This window comes from Schistosoma mansoni (assembly GCF_000237925.1).
Source record: "Schistosoma mansoni, WGS project CABG00000000 data, chromosome 3 unplaced supercontig 0083, strain Puerto Rico, whole genome shotgun sequence".
NCBI classification, from domain to species: domain Eukaryota; kingdom Metazoa; phylum Platyhelminthes; class Trematoda; order Strigeidida; family Schistosomatidae; genus Schistosoma; species Schistosoma mansoni.
In genome coordinates, this window is record NW_017386008.1 from 195,616 (window position 1) to 211,828 (window position 16,213).

The 16,213-nt window shown below is 34.8% G+C and overlaps 1 protein-coding gene across 1 annotated transcript in view; it reads right to left on the reverse strand.

The window, feature by feature from the left end:
- Positions 1 to 2,256: 2,256 nt before the first annotated feature.
- Smp_137460 (cytoplasmic polyadenylation element binding protein (cpeb), putative) overlaps positions 2,257 to 16,213 on the reverse strand; it is a gene marked incomplete at both ends in the record, with an annotated part of 25,367 nt that continues 11,410 nt past the window's right edge. Inside the window, 2 exons of the mRNA XM_018791326.1 lie at positions 2,257 to 2,532; positions 13,565 to 13,647. Of these exons, the coding sequence (XP_018645466.1) occupies positions 2,257 to 2,532; positions 13,565 to 13,647 (359 nt within the window). The remainder of the gene's footprint in view (positions 2,533 to 13,564; positions 13,648 to 16,213) is intronic.

A 16,213-nucleotide genomic window follows, 5' to 3' on the forward strand; every position in this document is an offset into this window, starting at 1 on the left:
TTTTTATTCCCTATAGTACTTCACTCTTAATAATCATTCAAAATAACCATGAACATACATGACCGCGTTCACTGGAATCTCATCACTGCGTAGGGTCAGTGAAATGTCACTAAGCCCTAGCCAAATCATCCGGTATTTGGGTCACTGAATATCGATCCCTATCAAATTCAAAGACAACCAACACGCATCAGTTAATCGTATGCCATGGACTGGCCAGTGCGGTGGTGGTCTTACTATCTTCTCTTTACTCATTCTTACTTATATATTTCCTTAACAGCGTCCTTTGTGTTGTACAGTCTTCAAAGCATCTATAGTACGTTGATACGACGAAGGGGTAATCCACATTAGATGCTGACCGCAAGGTGTGATTTCAAAGTTAACTGTCAGTCAAATCATTCCCGTCTAACTCGAATAGGCCTCCAATCATTCGAAATAGATCATAAACGCTGACGATCTACAACTGTAAATTTATTCTTGTTATGTAGGAGGAAAGTTATATAAATTGTGTATGTGCAATTAATGGCGAAATACTTAGTCCTGAGGGTTGAAACCCTATAAGACACATAAATTAATAAGAATCCATTCAGAAGGGGATTTGTGGAAATTTCAGTATTTTTTAAAGTTGAAATCATTAGTCAATTGAATCTAGACCACCATCGAAAACCTGGAAGCACTGGACGGCTGTTTAGTCCTATTGTGGGACTCCTCAGCAGTGCGCATCCACGATTCGATGGTGGTCTAGCTTCAATTGACTGATGATTTCAACTTTGAAGAATCCATTCGTTTCTCCTTCATTCAGAGTAAACCCTGAAGTGGATCATGTCATTAATAACTGATTGAAAAAATTTTTTAAACGCTTCAGGAATTTCATTTCAAGGAGTTTGCTTACAAATGTTGTAAAATCTATGATAGTACATTTATACTAGTGATTATCCGCATATAAAGCACTTCAACATATTTTGATCTTTTAGATTGAGTGGACTAACTGATGTGATAGTACTATTTAAAGTTGAAAAGCAATTTTCTGCTAAACCACCAGACTGAGAATTTCATGAAGGTGTAAATAGATGACGGTATTCAATATCATCAAGCTAGTTGATAAAATCTTTTTCATTGAAATGAATATCCCTTCATGACTGAATATGCTCCTCAATACTCAATGAGTAAAGTTTCCGCTAAAACTGTTCATGATTACCACTTTTCATCATTGCTAATTTGAGTTAATAGTAACTAAATCATGATATGAATTTAAAAATGAGCCACAATAATACTCATGAATACGTTTTCACTATTCGTAAGATGCAAGCCAAGGATTCCAAGTAGTCTTGTTGTAAAATAACTTGTGCAAAACAAGCAGGACAGTCTTTCAATTTTCAACTTACATCAGCTTTAATCTTAGGCCACCAATAAGTCTGTCGAACAAATGATTTCATTTTCTCTGTTCGCAGATGGGCTAAGTGTATGTCTAATACTGAAGATCTAGGTGTAGGGGAAATGATTACTCTACCATTAAAACACAAAAATCCTTCAGGATGTAGTAATATTTGTTCTCTCCTTTTATAAAATTCAGGAAACATACGCTTAGAATAAACATTCCAAATTCTTTTCACCGCATCTATAATACTTTCAAAAACAATTACGAATACACTTTACAAATTTTGTTCTATTAACGGTTAACGGTTGAAGTAACATACAATCATTTTCGTTAGGTGGTCTTTCAAAATATGAGTACCGTGTTACAAAATCTGTATGTGATATGCGTTTAACCACACGATGCTTAATGATGAAATGATAAACATACTAATCATACTAAATTTCATCTCTGGATATTGACAGCAGATGATCGATGAAGAGATTTAGTAGTTGGGTATCAAATAAAATTCAACACCTAGTGATCACAAAACAAGTATTTATGCAGTCGTTTCACTGCCCATATCACAGCTAAAACCTCCTTTTGTGTATGAGGATTTCCTTGTTCACTCTCGTTTAACCGACTCGAAATAAAGATAACAGGTTTCTTATTCTGTTGTAGAACCGCAAATAACCATAATGGAGACCAATCTGTGTTGAGGATAGATTTTTCAGCTGACTGAAACGTTTTGAGGAGAGCCTCACTATTTAAGAGGTGTAGACGTTTTCTTAGTACATCATTGTATCGATCCCATGCAAACTGTTTACTTGGAACCAAGTCGAAAGTGGAGATAATATTTATGTAGAGTTAGAAATGAACCTGGAATAAGACTGAACAACCTCAATTCAAGATTTGAATGCTGAGATGTTCTCAGGTGATGATGCTTGAATCAATGGGGCTAGGCGACTCATATCAGGTTTAAAACTTTTAGCATCTACACAATAGTTTAAGTAACTGACAGAATTGAGTTGTAACTGACACTTGGATGGATTTGTGGTCACATTTGCATCACAAAAACGTCTAAATAATTTTCGAAGATGTTCATTATGCCATTCGATATTTTTAGAATGAACTACGGTATAAGCCTGATAGCATTCAAACCCATCAAGACGAGTGATAGTCTGATTTATAACTTGCCAGTGAAACATTTAATCTGAATGGTAGGAATTTGTATCCGAACAGCCCTATTGATGTATTAATAGTATTTAATTCACCAGATATTTCATCCAATAGAATTTACTACTACTCATCAACCAGTTTATTTAACTCATTCTTTACAGTCTGTCTTAAACCGTATGGAATTAGTCTACTCTTCAAGAAGATGGGCTCTCCCTTTACTTCTAAGTGTACTGAGTGAATTTTCATAACTCCTACGGCCTTCGAAGACCGTAGGACTAAATCTCCGATTGGGTTACTGTCAGAAGAATTGGTGCACAAAGAATTGCCTACCTACAGCAATTTTAGGCCCTTCAACCAAAGCACAAATGGGACATACTAGTCAGTGAAGGGATATTGACACAACTAATCTCTTCTTCCTGCAATGGAATATCAAGTGTGACAATAACGGGTAACTGATACCCAGTGATCTCAATGATTACACAACCTGTAGGTTTAAATGAACACCAATCCATCATAAACAAACAACAAATCTGAAGTGTCGGTTGCTATATAAGGCCCACATAGAATATTCTAGCTTACGGATAGGCCAATTTATTCATTCTTCTTGAGTCACATTTTGACCTTGTTAATTACTCGCTTCTTAATTCTGACTGCTTTTTATATGATAATATGTGGGCTAATTGCTTAACTTGCTCATCAAATATCTGGAACTTATTTTTGTTCGTCTATAAATATCGATTCATGTTTGACTGGGTGGACATGTACATTTCAGTAACAATCAGAAACGACCTAACTGGATTCAGATATCGGGTCACTAAAAATATCTCAGAAACAATTGAATCTATGATACTAATGTTATCACTTATGGCCTTCTTTCATATAAATATATAACGTAGTGATATCGCCAATTAGAGAACAGTGAATTATCGATCCTTCACCCTACCTAACCCTACATATTCAGTCCAGAATATCAATCTCAGCCTCTACCATATGAATCGTGTATTTCAAGCATAATGGGTTTATATTACCAACCAGAATGACCATATCACACCATACAACAGGAAACAATATTTGTACGAGATTTAACTTAATGTGGTTGTGAATAAGGGAGATAGTAATTGATAGAGTAGGGATAATTCAAGAATGATGAGTCGTACATAGATCAAAATAAAGCCTATAGTTAGAGGGACATGAATATGAGTAATTTAGTTATTTCACAATTATACGATAAAATATACACATAGTATTGATTCATAAATGGATCTCCAAAGTTACCATTCATTATTGTCATTGGGATATGACCAATTAGTGTCAACAATAAGTGAATGCATTTTCGTAATAACTGTAAATTGTTACTTAGAAAGGTTAGAAAACAAAACGAGTTCATAGAACTAAAGTATATTACATAACAACGAACACACTTCGAAATACTTTAGTTCGATTAAAAGAAAAAATCCCATTCATGTCTATATAGAACTGAGTCTACAAATTAGGTTGTGTCGATTGTGATGCCTTCTATATTGGAGAGTAATCTCGCGAAATCTTCACTCGTGTCAAAGAACATATTAGATACATAAATAAACCTCCTAATAATCCTGTAGAACTGGATCGACTTCAAATTAAATCGGCAATAGCAGTTCACGCCATTTTCAACGATCATCAAAATGATTTCAAAAATATCAAAATACTACAAATAAGTTTTTCCAATTACAAAGAAAGAAGAGCAGCTGAAGCTTTCCATATAATACTAAATCCTACTGCTCTCAATAGAAAGGAAGGCCTTACCGTACATCCTACTTGGACTATCTATCCCAGTCACCTAGTCTGATATCATTTACAATTTCACACCATTACATTACAAATAAAACTCTATCCTTTGTCATTATAAAGGTCACATATTTTCATCATTAACAGTGCACACATACACACAAAATTACATACCTGTCGCTTATTAATCACCTTGACCGAAATGACATGACATGAAAATGTCTGAAGTTCGTTGAACGGCATTATAATAGGTTTGTTGAGATGTGCAAGATTGTTTAACGAACTATCGACTTCTCTACCAATAACAGTAATAAAACGAGATAAATGCTATCTTCCTTGAAGTTATGTGACGAACACCAAGCATCAAACATTCTAGATAATATTTCACTTCCCTCAGTGAGGTGCTGACGGGCGATTTCCTGAAGTTACTTGAATCCACGTATACTTCAACACGAAATGTCGTTTTGAAATAAGCCAATGAAATACTACTAATCCGAATAAGTCTAGAACTTTGACAAGTCATAAGCAAGAATTCTGATTTGAAGTAAGCAGATGTGAACACAACATAAAATAGTTAACTGTGTGGTAAATGTTTTAGTTATTCACTAAAACCTAATACGTTTAACAATACCATTTGTATCTTATAGTGCCAAAAATTAACTTCTTGGCAAGCTTTCTAAACGTTTTGAGTAGTGTAGAAATACGTTTCTACTGCTCGTTATATGTGTCATTTCAGTTTCTGGACAAATGCATGAAAGTCACATTCTGGATTGTGATTCACTCGTCTGTTATTTTATATTTACCTTTCTTTTGAGTACATAAATATTGGTACAAAGTGGGCACCGAATGCAAATGAGCCACACAAGTTATTTGATTTGCGTGTGGGCTGTGATACTGCCCGGCATGCCCAGACCGAATAAGGTGGCTTTCGTAGGGAGCCACATCTGGAGCCTTCTACCTGAAGGACTTATCCACAAGGCAGTGGAGCCAGTTCAGGAGATTCAGTCTCATGGTAGCCGGTGACCAATAATTGGTCCATACGCTATTCGATCTCTTACGATCCTTGAGCCTATGTGCACCATTGGTTTGCAATCAGGGTTTTCCAACTCTCTTAGGTGGACGCTCCGTGTCCACCAACCCAGTTAAATCGTCGCACATTTGCTTGTCGTGCTCTCTATTTCATAAACAACAGTAACGCCACGAGAAGTCAGTGAGTAGGAATTCGCTGACAGTGGTTGTATGCATATGTGCATATGAGAGCATTTGGAGAGGGAGAGCCAAATCTCCATACCCTCGGTCGTACCAGGGCATTGGAGGACACGTCCAATATGTCATATAATGTATGCTTTATCTGATGTACAGTCCTAGGATAATAGTTACATCTGGTGTATTTAACTCGTTTGTCACTGTACGATCGTGATAATAATCTTAAGTAATAAAAGATCCACACATTACTGATTCACCATTTGTCAAACTATGTGAAACGAAGTGTATAGTTTTTCTGTTAAGTCTATGAACTGAGATCATATGGACTGCGTTTTACAAAAAATACCACATCCAATTTTCAAACGATTATCAAAGATCTGAGAAGTCTGAATGTTCACTTGCCTCGGTTATTTTGTTTTTATATCGTTCGTCACCCTTTACATGACGCTTTCGTATTTCAGGGAAATCGTGACTTTCATAAGTGGGTAGATTGAATCAATTTGGCGATCGTATAAAAATTATACCATCTCCCATTCGTATGGTTGGTTATTCTGTGTTCTTGTTTGGAAGATGACACTGTTTTCAAGATGTACCCATCCACTGAGTATTCAGTTTACTAGGTAGCCCCAAGTTTCCCGATTAGATTGGATTTCTTGACAGCAAAGTAGTAAATTCATGACTGTTCTCTGGAAAATGGCAACATCATTGCTTAAACATTAAACTATTTCGAATTCCTACTGATCTTGGTTCAACAACAAACGTGATAATCATCAGGAATCTGATAAATAACAATACATCAACTCGCTACTGAAATGGACGACAAAGAATTTGAGTAAGATTTAGTTGTGTATTGAAAAATTGAAATAAGTCTGCGATGATTATTGACCATCAATTGAATCAATATTATATGTTCACAAAATAGAATATCTACAGATTTAACAAATTTTTGTCTGTTGTATCCTGTGGGGAATAATGAATGGCAACTCTGAGATCTATTTATGGACCAATATGATATGTATATTTCCTATTGTTTAGTTGTTAAGTGACTAAAACATTCATATTCATGTCCCTCTTATTATAAGCTTTATTTTGACCTATAGACTATGATAATACTACTTACTTTTCTTGAGTTATATCCAGTCTATTAATCACTGTTTCCCCCTAATCACAGCCACATTTGGCTAAATCTTGTACAAATGTTATTTCCTATTTTATGGTACGATGTGGTCTGTCTGAGTGGTATATAAACCCAGTATGTTTGTGAATAATGATTTATATTGTAGAGGCTGTTATTGGTGTTGTGGACTTAACTGGTTGGGCTAGGGAGATATCAGGACTGGTAAGTACTCAAGACTGCTCATACGGCTTTTGTGGATTATTGATCCGATCTATAATTTCACTGCTCTCCAATTGGCGGTCTTATCACGTTCATAAATCAAACAGGACATGAACGAACTCAATCGATATAACATTCTCAAAAATAACATTGTGAGAGGTATACATGTTTGTATAGTTGAGAATCTCTTAATGTAATCTGCATTAGGATTGATTGATAACAATCGAAAGTAAAATTTTCTAGATTTATTTGACATTATTTCAAAGATGAAGTTAAGGAGCGACTAAATACCATATGTGTTAGGAAAAAATTGTCTGATACCGAACCCAGATATAGGTCCAGTTCATCAAATCGTTGAGTGTTTGACTTAACTATTTTGACATGTACAGACTATCTGATTGAGGTCAACAGAATGTGTCCTATTAGTGGATAAATAGGTTGATAACATGACTTATAAGCATTTACTCTTTACTTTCTAATTTCAAGTGTTCCTTTATACATAGATTTTCGTTCCATCTCCTAGAACCATATTTTTAAATGTTAAACCTTATTCAGTATAGGGCTGAGAGCAATGGATATTACTAAATTTACCAGATCGGTATCGATGGAGCTGCGTTGGATTCTAGGATTCAGAGGTTAGGAATTGAGCACCTCATTTACTGAAACACAACTCCGTATGTATGAATCTAATGATGAATAATTTAAATCTTATTCATTCGATTCCAGTCACATTAAGAAAAGAAGCATATCAAAAGATGTATTGCTCTCTTCCTCTCAATCAACATGAATTTAAGTATCACACTTTGAATCAACGAAGTAGTAAATTGATAATGTGTTTTTTCAATAAAATTATTGGCCTATAGTTCTATCAATATGTAGCCGTAAATTTTTGGTTATTGTAGACCATCAACGTTGATGATTTATATCGAATGATTGGAGGCCTACTCGAGGTAGACGAGAACGGTGTAACGAACAAGCTAACTTCGAAGTCACACCTCGTGATCAGCACCTCACGTGGATTGCCTCATTGACGTATCAAGGGATCATGGATGCTCTGAAGACTGTACAACACAAAGGACGTTATTACAGGAATATATTAGTTAAAGTAGATACAAGCGAGAGTAGAACCACTGCCGCATGGGCCAGTCCATGGCATATGATTGACTGATACGCGTTGATCGTCCTTGACCTTGACGGGGATCGATGATCTGTTCGATATTTAGTGACCCAACTGCTGGATGATTTGGCTAGGGTTCAGTGACATTCCACTGGCCCTACATTAATTTTTGATGTATCAATTTTACCATATCTCTTACTGTTTATAAATGACAGTTAAATTTGTCATGAATGTATGATTTAACTACTTGTGTAGTGAACGAGAACACAGGCGGGCATAGCCAAGTGTCTTTTAATACAACATTACAGTATATCATGGTTAAATGTGAGATCCATATAGTAATAGTCAATTTTCTCAGACTTTGTTGTCCCTTTGTCTCTATAACAATCACTTTGTGTTGTCGTTCTCTTCTCTTCGATTTTCTCAACCCTCTGTCATCAGGCATTCCATCTCCTATACGTACTACTTATATCTGACGACATCAGTAGTACACATTACACTTATCAAAGGTATCTCTATTTATTCATTGTAAAACTTTATATTTACAATATGTAATCACATTCGTCAAGAGTCGTAATATTGAAATGTAAATGGTCTATTATTAAACGTGTTAAAGATAGGGGGGCTTTACTATATTTTTTTCCTCATTAGATAGGAAGGGAATATATCAATGATCTTTAAAGACAGAGTGACAAGTTCCTTTTTTTCTTTTTTGTCAATACTTGAAAACGAGATCATTAACATTGCAAAAAACAATCAAACGTTTTCTTGTTTGTATCCAGGTTACTTTTAATGAAATCTGAATATTTTTTGTTTATTGAGTCATTATTAAGGAATTTTGATTCCAAATGAAATAACTTCGGTATCTATGTGGATTTGAATGAAACAAACAAACAAAAAATTAGAATAGAGTCACATTGTAATCAATCGATTGATTATCCAACATGATCAATTATGATCAAATAGTTTTGAGTCTGTGTTATAGTTGTGAATATGTACTATTGTTTCATTTTGTTTTGTTGCACCTACAGGATTTTGCAGGACTGATAAAGTTTCACTTAATTCTACATTCGCGGCTTCATTTACAAATTGTTCTGTTACTTTATCCGCCTTTGTTACCACAATTTCATATACATTTAATAAGATGTAGTCTCTCGGTGAGCTTAATAATTCGTTAGTTGCACATTCTGTATTTAGACCCATCGTAGGTTATGTTTATGAAACGCCAATTACTGAACCATTAGGAAGATCATGTATGACTACTACTGCATTGTTTAACTTACCGTTTGCCAACTGTTCATATAGCCCTTGACTGACACGTTTACTCATTCTGCACAGATTTTCCACTTCTGCACGAAATTTAGATATTGCTTTATTCTCATTGGGACTAGTAGATGTTTGCATTCTATGTGAAGGTATATTGCAATTTAACTGAACGATTTGCTGAAGTAAGGTTAACTAGGTTGAATGACCCACACACTTTGTTCGAATAAGTAAGGTAATTGTCATCAGTTTTTTTGAGTATCTGTAAACAATTATAACGAATGCTGAGATTTGATAGCTGGTCATCATATACTTCCGAAAACATTGAACAGTTTGTGCATATCGACCATAATTAACATATTTGTTGAGATGAAATTGGCATACTTGTTATCGTTAATTGATCTCAGCTTTCTGAGGTGAGCATGAGCTTTTAAAAAGTGTCTGGTCAAGCCAATTGAATGTTAAGTAAGTCTTCATTTCTGCCATTGCAGGCAGAGAGCTTTGATCTGAATTTCAGACAGAAGTCAGACTTGTGGAATAATATGAATTCTCTGACTGTGTAAACTGTTTCATTCCTGGGCATTCTGGTTCTGGGTCTGTTTCCGAATCACTTGGTATGTCAATTGATTCATCATAGCATGAACTAGAAATTCTACGTGATATATATATATATATATATATATATATATATATATATATATATATATATATATATATAAAGTGTGAGGATACTCAATATCTGCTGTAATAACATCAAACATGTAATCGGGATGTGACTTATTTAAGACAAGGTGTAGTGGATGCTGCTCGCAAGGATATTTATAGGTAGTGTGTAGAGGAATGTGGTGTTGAGGGTTCAACAATTGTGAAAACCTTCAGTGTTTTTATATCTCGTCGTCAATTTGTTATATCGGAATGACTTATTACTTATTTTTATAAAAAGAAGGAAACACTGCAATTCCCACGACACAAAGTAAGAACACCAGGACTGATACAAATACACAAGAATATCGTATCTTGAATAAACATCTCATCCAAATAAGTTAACGTTATGCCGAATAAAGTATCACACTGGAAAAAAAAGATAAATACTACACTGAGTATTCAACACATTGAATTAAAACGGAAGTATTGTTGGATAAAGATAACAATGAATAAAGGAATGTAATTTTGCATTTCATCTCATCATCCTACCTCCCCTTCCTTTTTAATGAGATATATAAGAAGTTTTCTGTGGAGAGTCTATTTGAAAGATTGTTGTTCTTTATCATAGTTACTGGGATTTCGGCCATTCATGTGCTCCGGCTTTCAGTTGCTTTATCAGCTTCATTTGAAAAAAAAGATCTATTTAACCTTCTGGTTTATATGCTCTGCTCCTTCGTTCAATGTATATGTGATTCTCTCTCCCCCACGAAACAATGTTGGATCTTCATCTACCCACGTTATGAGTAATGTGACTTTATTGACCTGAACTGTCTTAACACTACTCGCAAACTTCATTGTATTTGTGTATTGGGACGTGTGTAGGTAAACATAAGGGTTAAAGGATTCTTTTGTATGATCTTGACGTGTATGAGTAGTAATATTATGCATGATGGTTTTCTCACCATTCATACGAAAAGATACGATACCATTATTCCATTCATAAAGCAAATAAGCACATTTTACATTCCTATATGTCAGTAACAAAGCGTATGATTCATATAGGTTGACTTTGTCATCAAATCGTTTGAATGGGACATTTGTATGTGTTTCATAGTCATTAGGATCAGGTGATGGATGCATTCTACATACAAGTATATTGCAATTGGACTGGTTTTGAATTATTTAAACAAGGTTTGCCTTTTAGTTTTGTATTTGACATTCACTTTGTCTGAATAAGTAAAATAAATATAATCAGATTTAACAATTGAATTCATGAGTCAATTAGAGCTAGATCACACTGGAAAACCTGAAAACACTGGACGGCCATGTCGTCTTAGTATGACTCATGAATTCAACTATTAAATAACTAAAATCTTCACAAAACCCTATTCTGATAATAATCAGACTTGTAGGGTATCTGTAGCTGACTATAAGGAATGTTGAAATTTGATGATTGCTCATCAAACAATTTTCCCCAAAAAACTGGTTGCTTTGTGCAAGTGTTAATGATAATTAACATCTTTGGTGGAATGATATCCGCACGCTATTTATCTTCACTTGACCTCAATTTCCTGAGGTATGCATGAACTTTTGATCTAGTGTTTGGTTTAGCCTCTGTCATTCTGAATGAATCTTCATTTCTATTATCATGAGTATCGAGCCTAACTCCGATTTTCGACCTTTCAGTTTTGGGGACTAAATTTAAAATTTTCCACTGTATAAACAACATCACTCCTGGACGTTGTAGTTTCGGGACTGTTACTCAAATACTTGTTATATCAGTTGATTCATCATAATATTCAGTAGGGATTGTACATGACATATAAGAGGTATGGAAGCATCCAATATATGCTAGAATAACATTTAAAATATGATCAGGTTGTGAATCATTTAGAAGACATTTCTCACAGTGACTAGGAGTGAGTGGATTATGAAGATAAATAACATTTGATAAGGGAGCATCAGAACTATGATTAGGTTTGAACCCATTGGGAATTTGTACTTCATATTGAATAAGATTTACACTGGAAACAAATGCATTGTGAGGACAAGAAACATTGTTTTGATATCGCCAGAATTCATTAAAGACTCCATTAGAAACTAATTATCATCAAGATAGTCAGCATGTAATATGACATCATTAGGAATTTGATTGGAAATTGATTCATTTGAAACATTTTTCTTAAAATGATTTCGAGTGTGATTTCGCATTTGATCGCTTAAGCATGTGTGGTGAGTCTATGATTTATGGACGAGTAAATCAGAAGCGTTTGAGGGATTTCAATGTTACAGTTCCGATTTCAGTACCTGATGCTCATGTACGACCGGTTCATAGAGGATTTTAGAGAATACGTGATAATTGAGTGAGGAGAATAGTTGAAATAGACGAATCAGTAGTCAGAAAACGAAAATTCAACAGAGGACGTAGTTTTAAAGAAGACTTAGTAAGTAGCACTTCCATAAATATACGTCACACGTTCTTTGGATATACGACAGGTTATTTCAAAAAACGACACTCTTAATGGGTTAGAAACCGACAGGCTACATCGATAATACCAATTATACGGGAATATGTGCAACCGGGTACTACAATATATACGGATGATTGGAGAGCGTTCGGATGCCTACATAGACTTGGTTATGTGCATCATGTCGTTATATACAAGGGACATTTTGTGGACCTAACAACCGGAGTGCACAGAAACAATGTTGAAGCAATGTGTTCTAGGCTGAAAGAGTTTTCGAGACCTTATCATGGCTCCGGAGGCCAACTATAATGGAGCTATATGGATGAGTTTTTCTACTGTATGCAATACGATTTTAGAACCTCTCAACCCATTTCCAATCTTCACAAGTTTTTGAACCATGTAAAAAAAGTGTATCCAATTTAATTCTTTGGTTTTGTCTAATATAATTTTATTCTGTACTGTTTTCTGATTGGTTAATATTTCTCAAAGTCGTTCATAAATTACAGTCTCGCCGCATGTGTTCCTTCAATTCACTGATGAGCATTAAACGAGATCTAATGAACACAACTTTATTAAATTGAAGCATTGGTTTTATTTCTGCGACTGAAATTGACATGTTCTTACATTAGTAACCGCATCGTTTATTGTAACAGCGAGTTGGTAGAAAAAGCAGAAGCATATGAATAACTAAGGAAACAGGATTAAAGGTAAGGTGAACAGACAACTGAGTTATAATCCGTCAGTGATTGTTATAACTTTATGTTTTCCAGAAATTGTTATTTCGTAATCTCTAATTACTTATACTTGTAAAAACGAGGAACCACTTCAAATGCATCAAAAATACGGCGTTGAGAGATCAGTTGGAAACCAGACGAGAAGACAATTCAGATGATAGAAACACTGGGTGATGCAAATGGACAACTGAAGGCTATGTATATGTTCTATGTAAATACTTTGTAGCAACTTGCTGTAAACATACATACATACATTCGCACACTAATAACATTATCAGGAATTTCATCAGACTTTGCTTTATTTGAAATATTTCCTTCAAACTTATGAAGGATTTCATTAGAAATAGATGAAACATTAGGACAATTAACATCTAATAAAACAATGTCGACAATCTGGTCAGGAATCAATCAATTCGAAACATTTGTCTCACAATGATTTCCGATTGAAATCGACGTGAGTGAATGATTCGAATGAGCGAAACATTCCCCAGATTTTACCTTATTAAGGTCTTTGTTGACCTCTTGTTCTGTCAAAAAACTGTTCCTTATTTTGACAGGAAATGTATCAATCGCATGACGACCTAAAATAAAGTTTACAAGAAAAAAATGTGGAATGAATAACGAGACTAATTACTACCCCAAGATCACATATAAACTTCCAATATGACCACTGTCTCAGTCATTAGATGTATACAATTACACTTCAGCTATTCAGTCTAATCCTATGAATACAATTTCCCGTTTAGTTTGTTTTCTCCGACATTATCTTTGTAATAGTCAGACATTAAGTGAAAGGTTATATGAATTTGGGACTGAATCAGACTTCTGATCATGTTACAATCTATAAAGAATATTCATTTGGACTCAGCCTATACATGAGACACACATAGCTTTGCTGAGATTATGACTCCGTAATAGTTGACGTTATTCCAGTTGCATATGAACTGACATTGAAAGCTGAGTTTTAATTAATAATTATCAGCTACTCAGGAGTGAAATTTTTGTGTATTTTTGGAAATCATCATGCTATTAGGATGAGTGCAAAATACCGTTCAATTTAAGTTCAAATCTAGTTTAGCATCATAGTGAGTGATGTAGTTGAATTCACTTATATACTGACCCTTATAGTTTAGTTGGATCAGATAAATATAAAGTCGAATTGTTGACACAAGCTCTTTCCTTTTATTTTTGGGATTGCATGTTTTCTTACAAACTTTATTCAGTTTGTAAAAGGGTTATGCATTAAGCACACATTGGTTCTCTCAGTTGTTTGAGATTTCATTCCATTGAGAATGATTCTCGAAAGTCATGAAAGTATTCCTCAAAAGTTAAACTATGGATGAATATAATTTAGATGATTATTTTGTAGGTTTCAAGCTCAATGAACAAGAATCCCCTGTACTATATTTATCACGGTGGATGATTCAACTAACAAAATTTCCCTGTAGCTGTAGAAAGTCATCTTTTTCACAATCCAATATTAGTGAATTTTCCAGAATATTCTTTTCAACAAATGTTAGACCGGAAGGGGTTTTTCTAGACAATTCAGTATTTTCATAGTTGAAATCATGAGTCAATTAAAGCTAGACCATCATGGAAAACCTGGAAGCACTGGACGGCCGTCAGGATTCCATGTGAGGGCTTGTCTTGTGACGCAATTGGGTGATTTCCCCAATGTGTGCACAATCCACTTCCAGCACTTCTTCCTGACTTCTTCCTCCACTGGAATCTGGTTTGTTCTTTCCCACAGTAACTTGTTGCTGATAGTGTCCGGCAACTTGCGTAGACAAGTGTTAATAAACACTTGTATCTTCTGGATGATGACTTTCGTAGTTCTCCAAGTTTCCGCCCCATAGATGGACATTACACATATTACTTATTCAGTGGTTTCTGATAGCCTAGTAAATCACTAGCCGTGATCATAACCTGAAAATCAGTTACTCCTCCATCAACTTTCATTCGTCCACACAATCAATGTTCCTAAATATACTGTTTGAGTACATAGTGCTAAGCACTTGATCGGTATTTGATAAGTTACATTTTTTATTTTTGTCTCCATGTTACGTTACTAAAATGGCCAGTAAGTAGATAGTAATGCATTGCGTAACAGTATATAAACTACCATTTACATCGATTGTTCCAGAATGACTTCATTGGTAAAGAATGTATCAAGAAACTGGACTTCGAAAAAAATTGTTTCAAACAATGAAAAGAATGAGAGAAACTAATGAAAAATTTCATACTACTTATTTACAAAAAGTAGAATGCTAAAGCTTATAAGTAATAAACATGGTTCATAGGTTGGTTAATTTCTGCTTGTCAGTATGAAGTAGTAAAGATTGCCAAACATCATTGAAATCATTGACCGACAGACATTAGACCATGATTGAAAACCTTGAATTATGCGAGGTTGTGGATATACACTCCTAAGGTGTCCCCTGCCAGGACGAAACGGCAGTCTGATGCTTCAAAGTTCCCAATGGTGGTCTAAATTAGATCGGTTCACGATATCAATGCAATCGATATTTCTTCGCATGAAATTCTGAAGATTGTAATTACTTGCTTACTTACTTAGGGCCTGTTACGCCTCGTAAAGGAACATAGGCCGCCCACCGGCATTGTAATACATCAAGTCATTGGAGGGGGGAATGAATTTGATTATTTCAAACCCTCAAGAATAACAAACTGACTTACTATATGTCTCATTTTAAATTACCTGTTTGTTCGCTAATTTAACGAGATTTCATTCACTTCTGTAAAACTGCCTGAGTATCGTTGTTACTCATACCGTATATAATTACTTCAATAGCTATTTTTTTACTTTATCAGGATGTCGTTCTTTAGAGATTGTTCAAGTTTGAAATTCGCATTCATTATGAACTGTAATCAGCTTAAAGATTAGAAACCGTCAGACGATTTTTTTTGTTGCAGCGTAAGATATGTGAGCATCATCCACATATGACACCGTGAGGAATAACTAAGAATAAGATCTCAACCAGTCATGTGATCAGGAGTTAGTTTAATATAGTCATCAATAAGAATTCAAATTCATATAAAAATAAAAAGCCTTTTGAGAACGATCGTGGATATGAGAAAGTAAGTGATCTAACATTTTTTAATTGAAGCTAGACCACCATGGAAAACCTG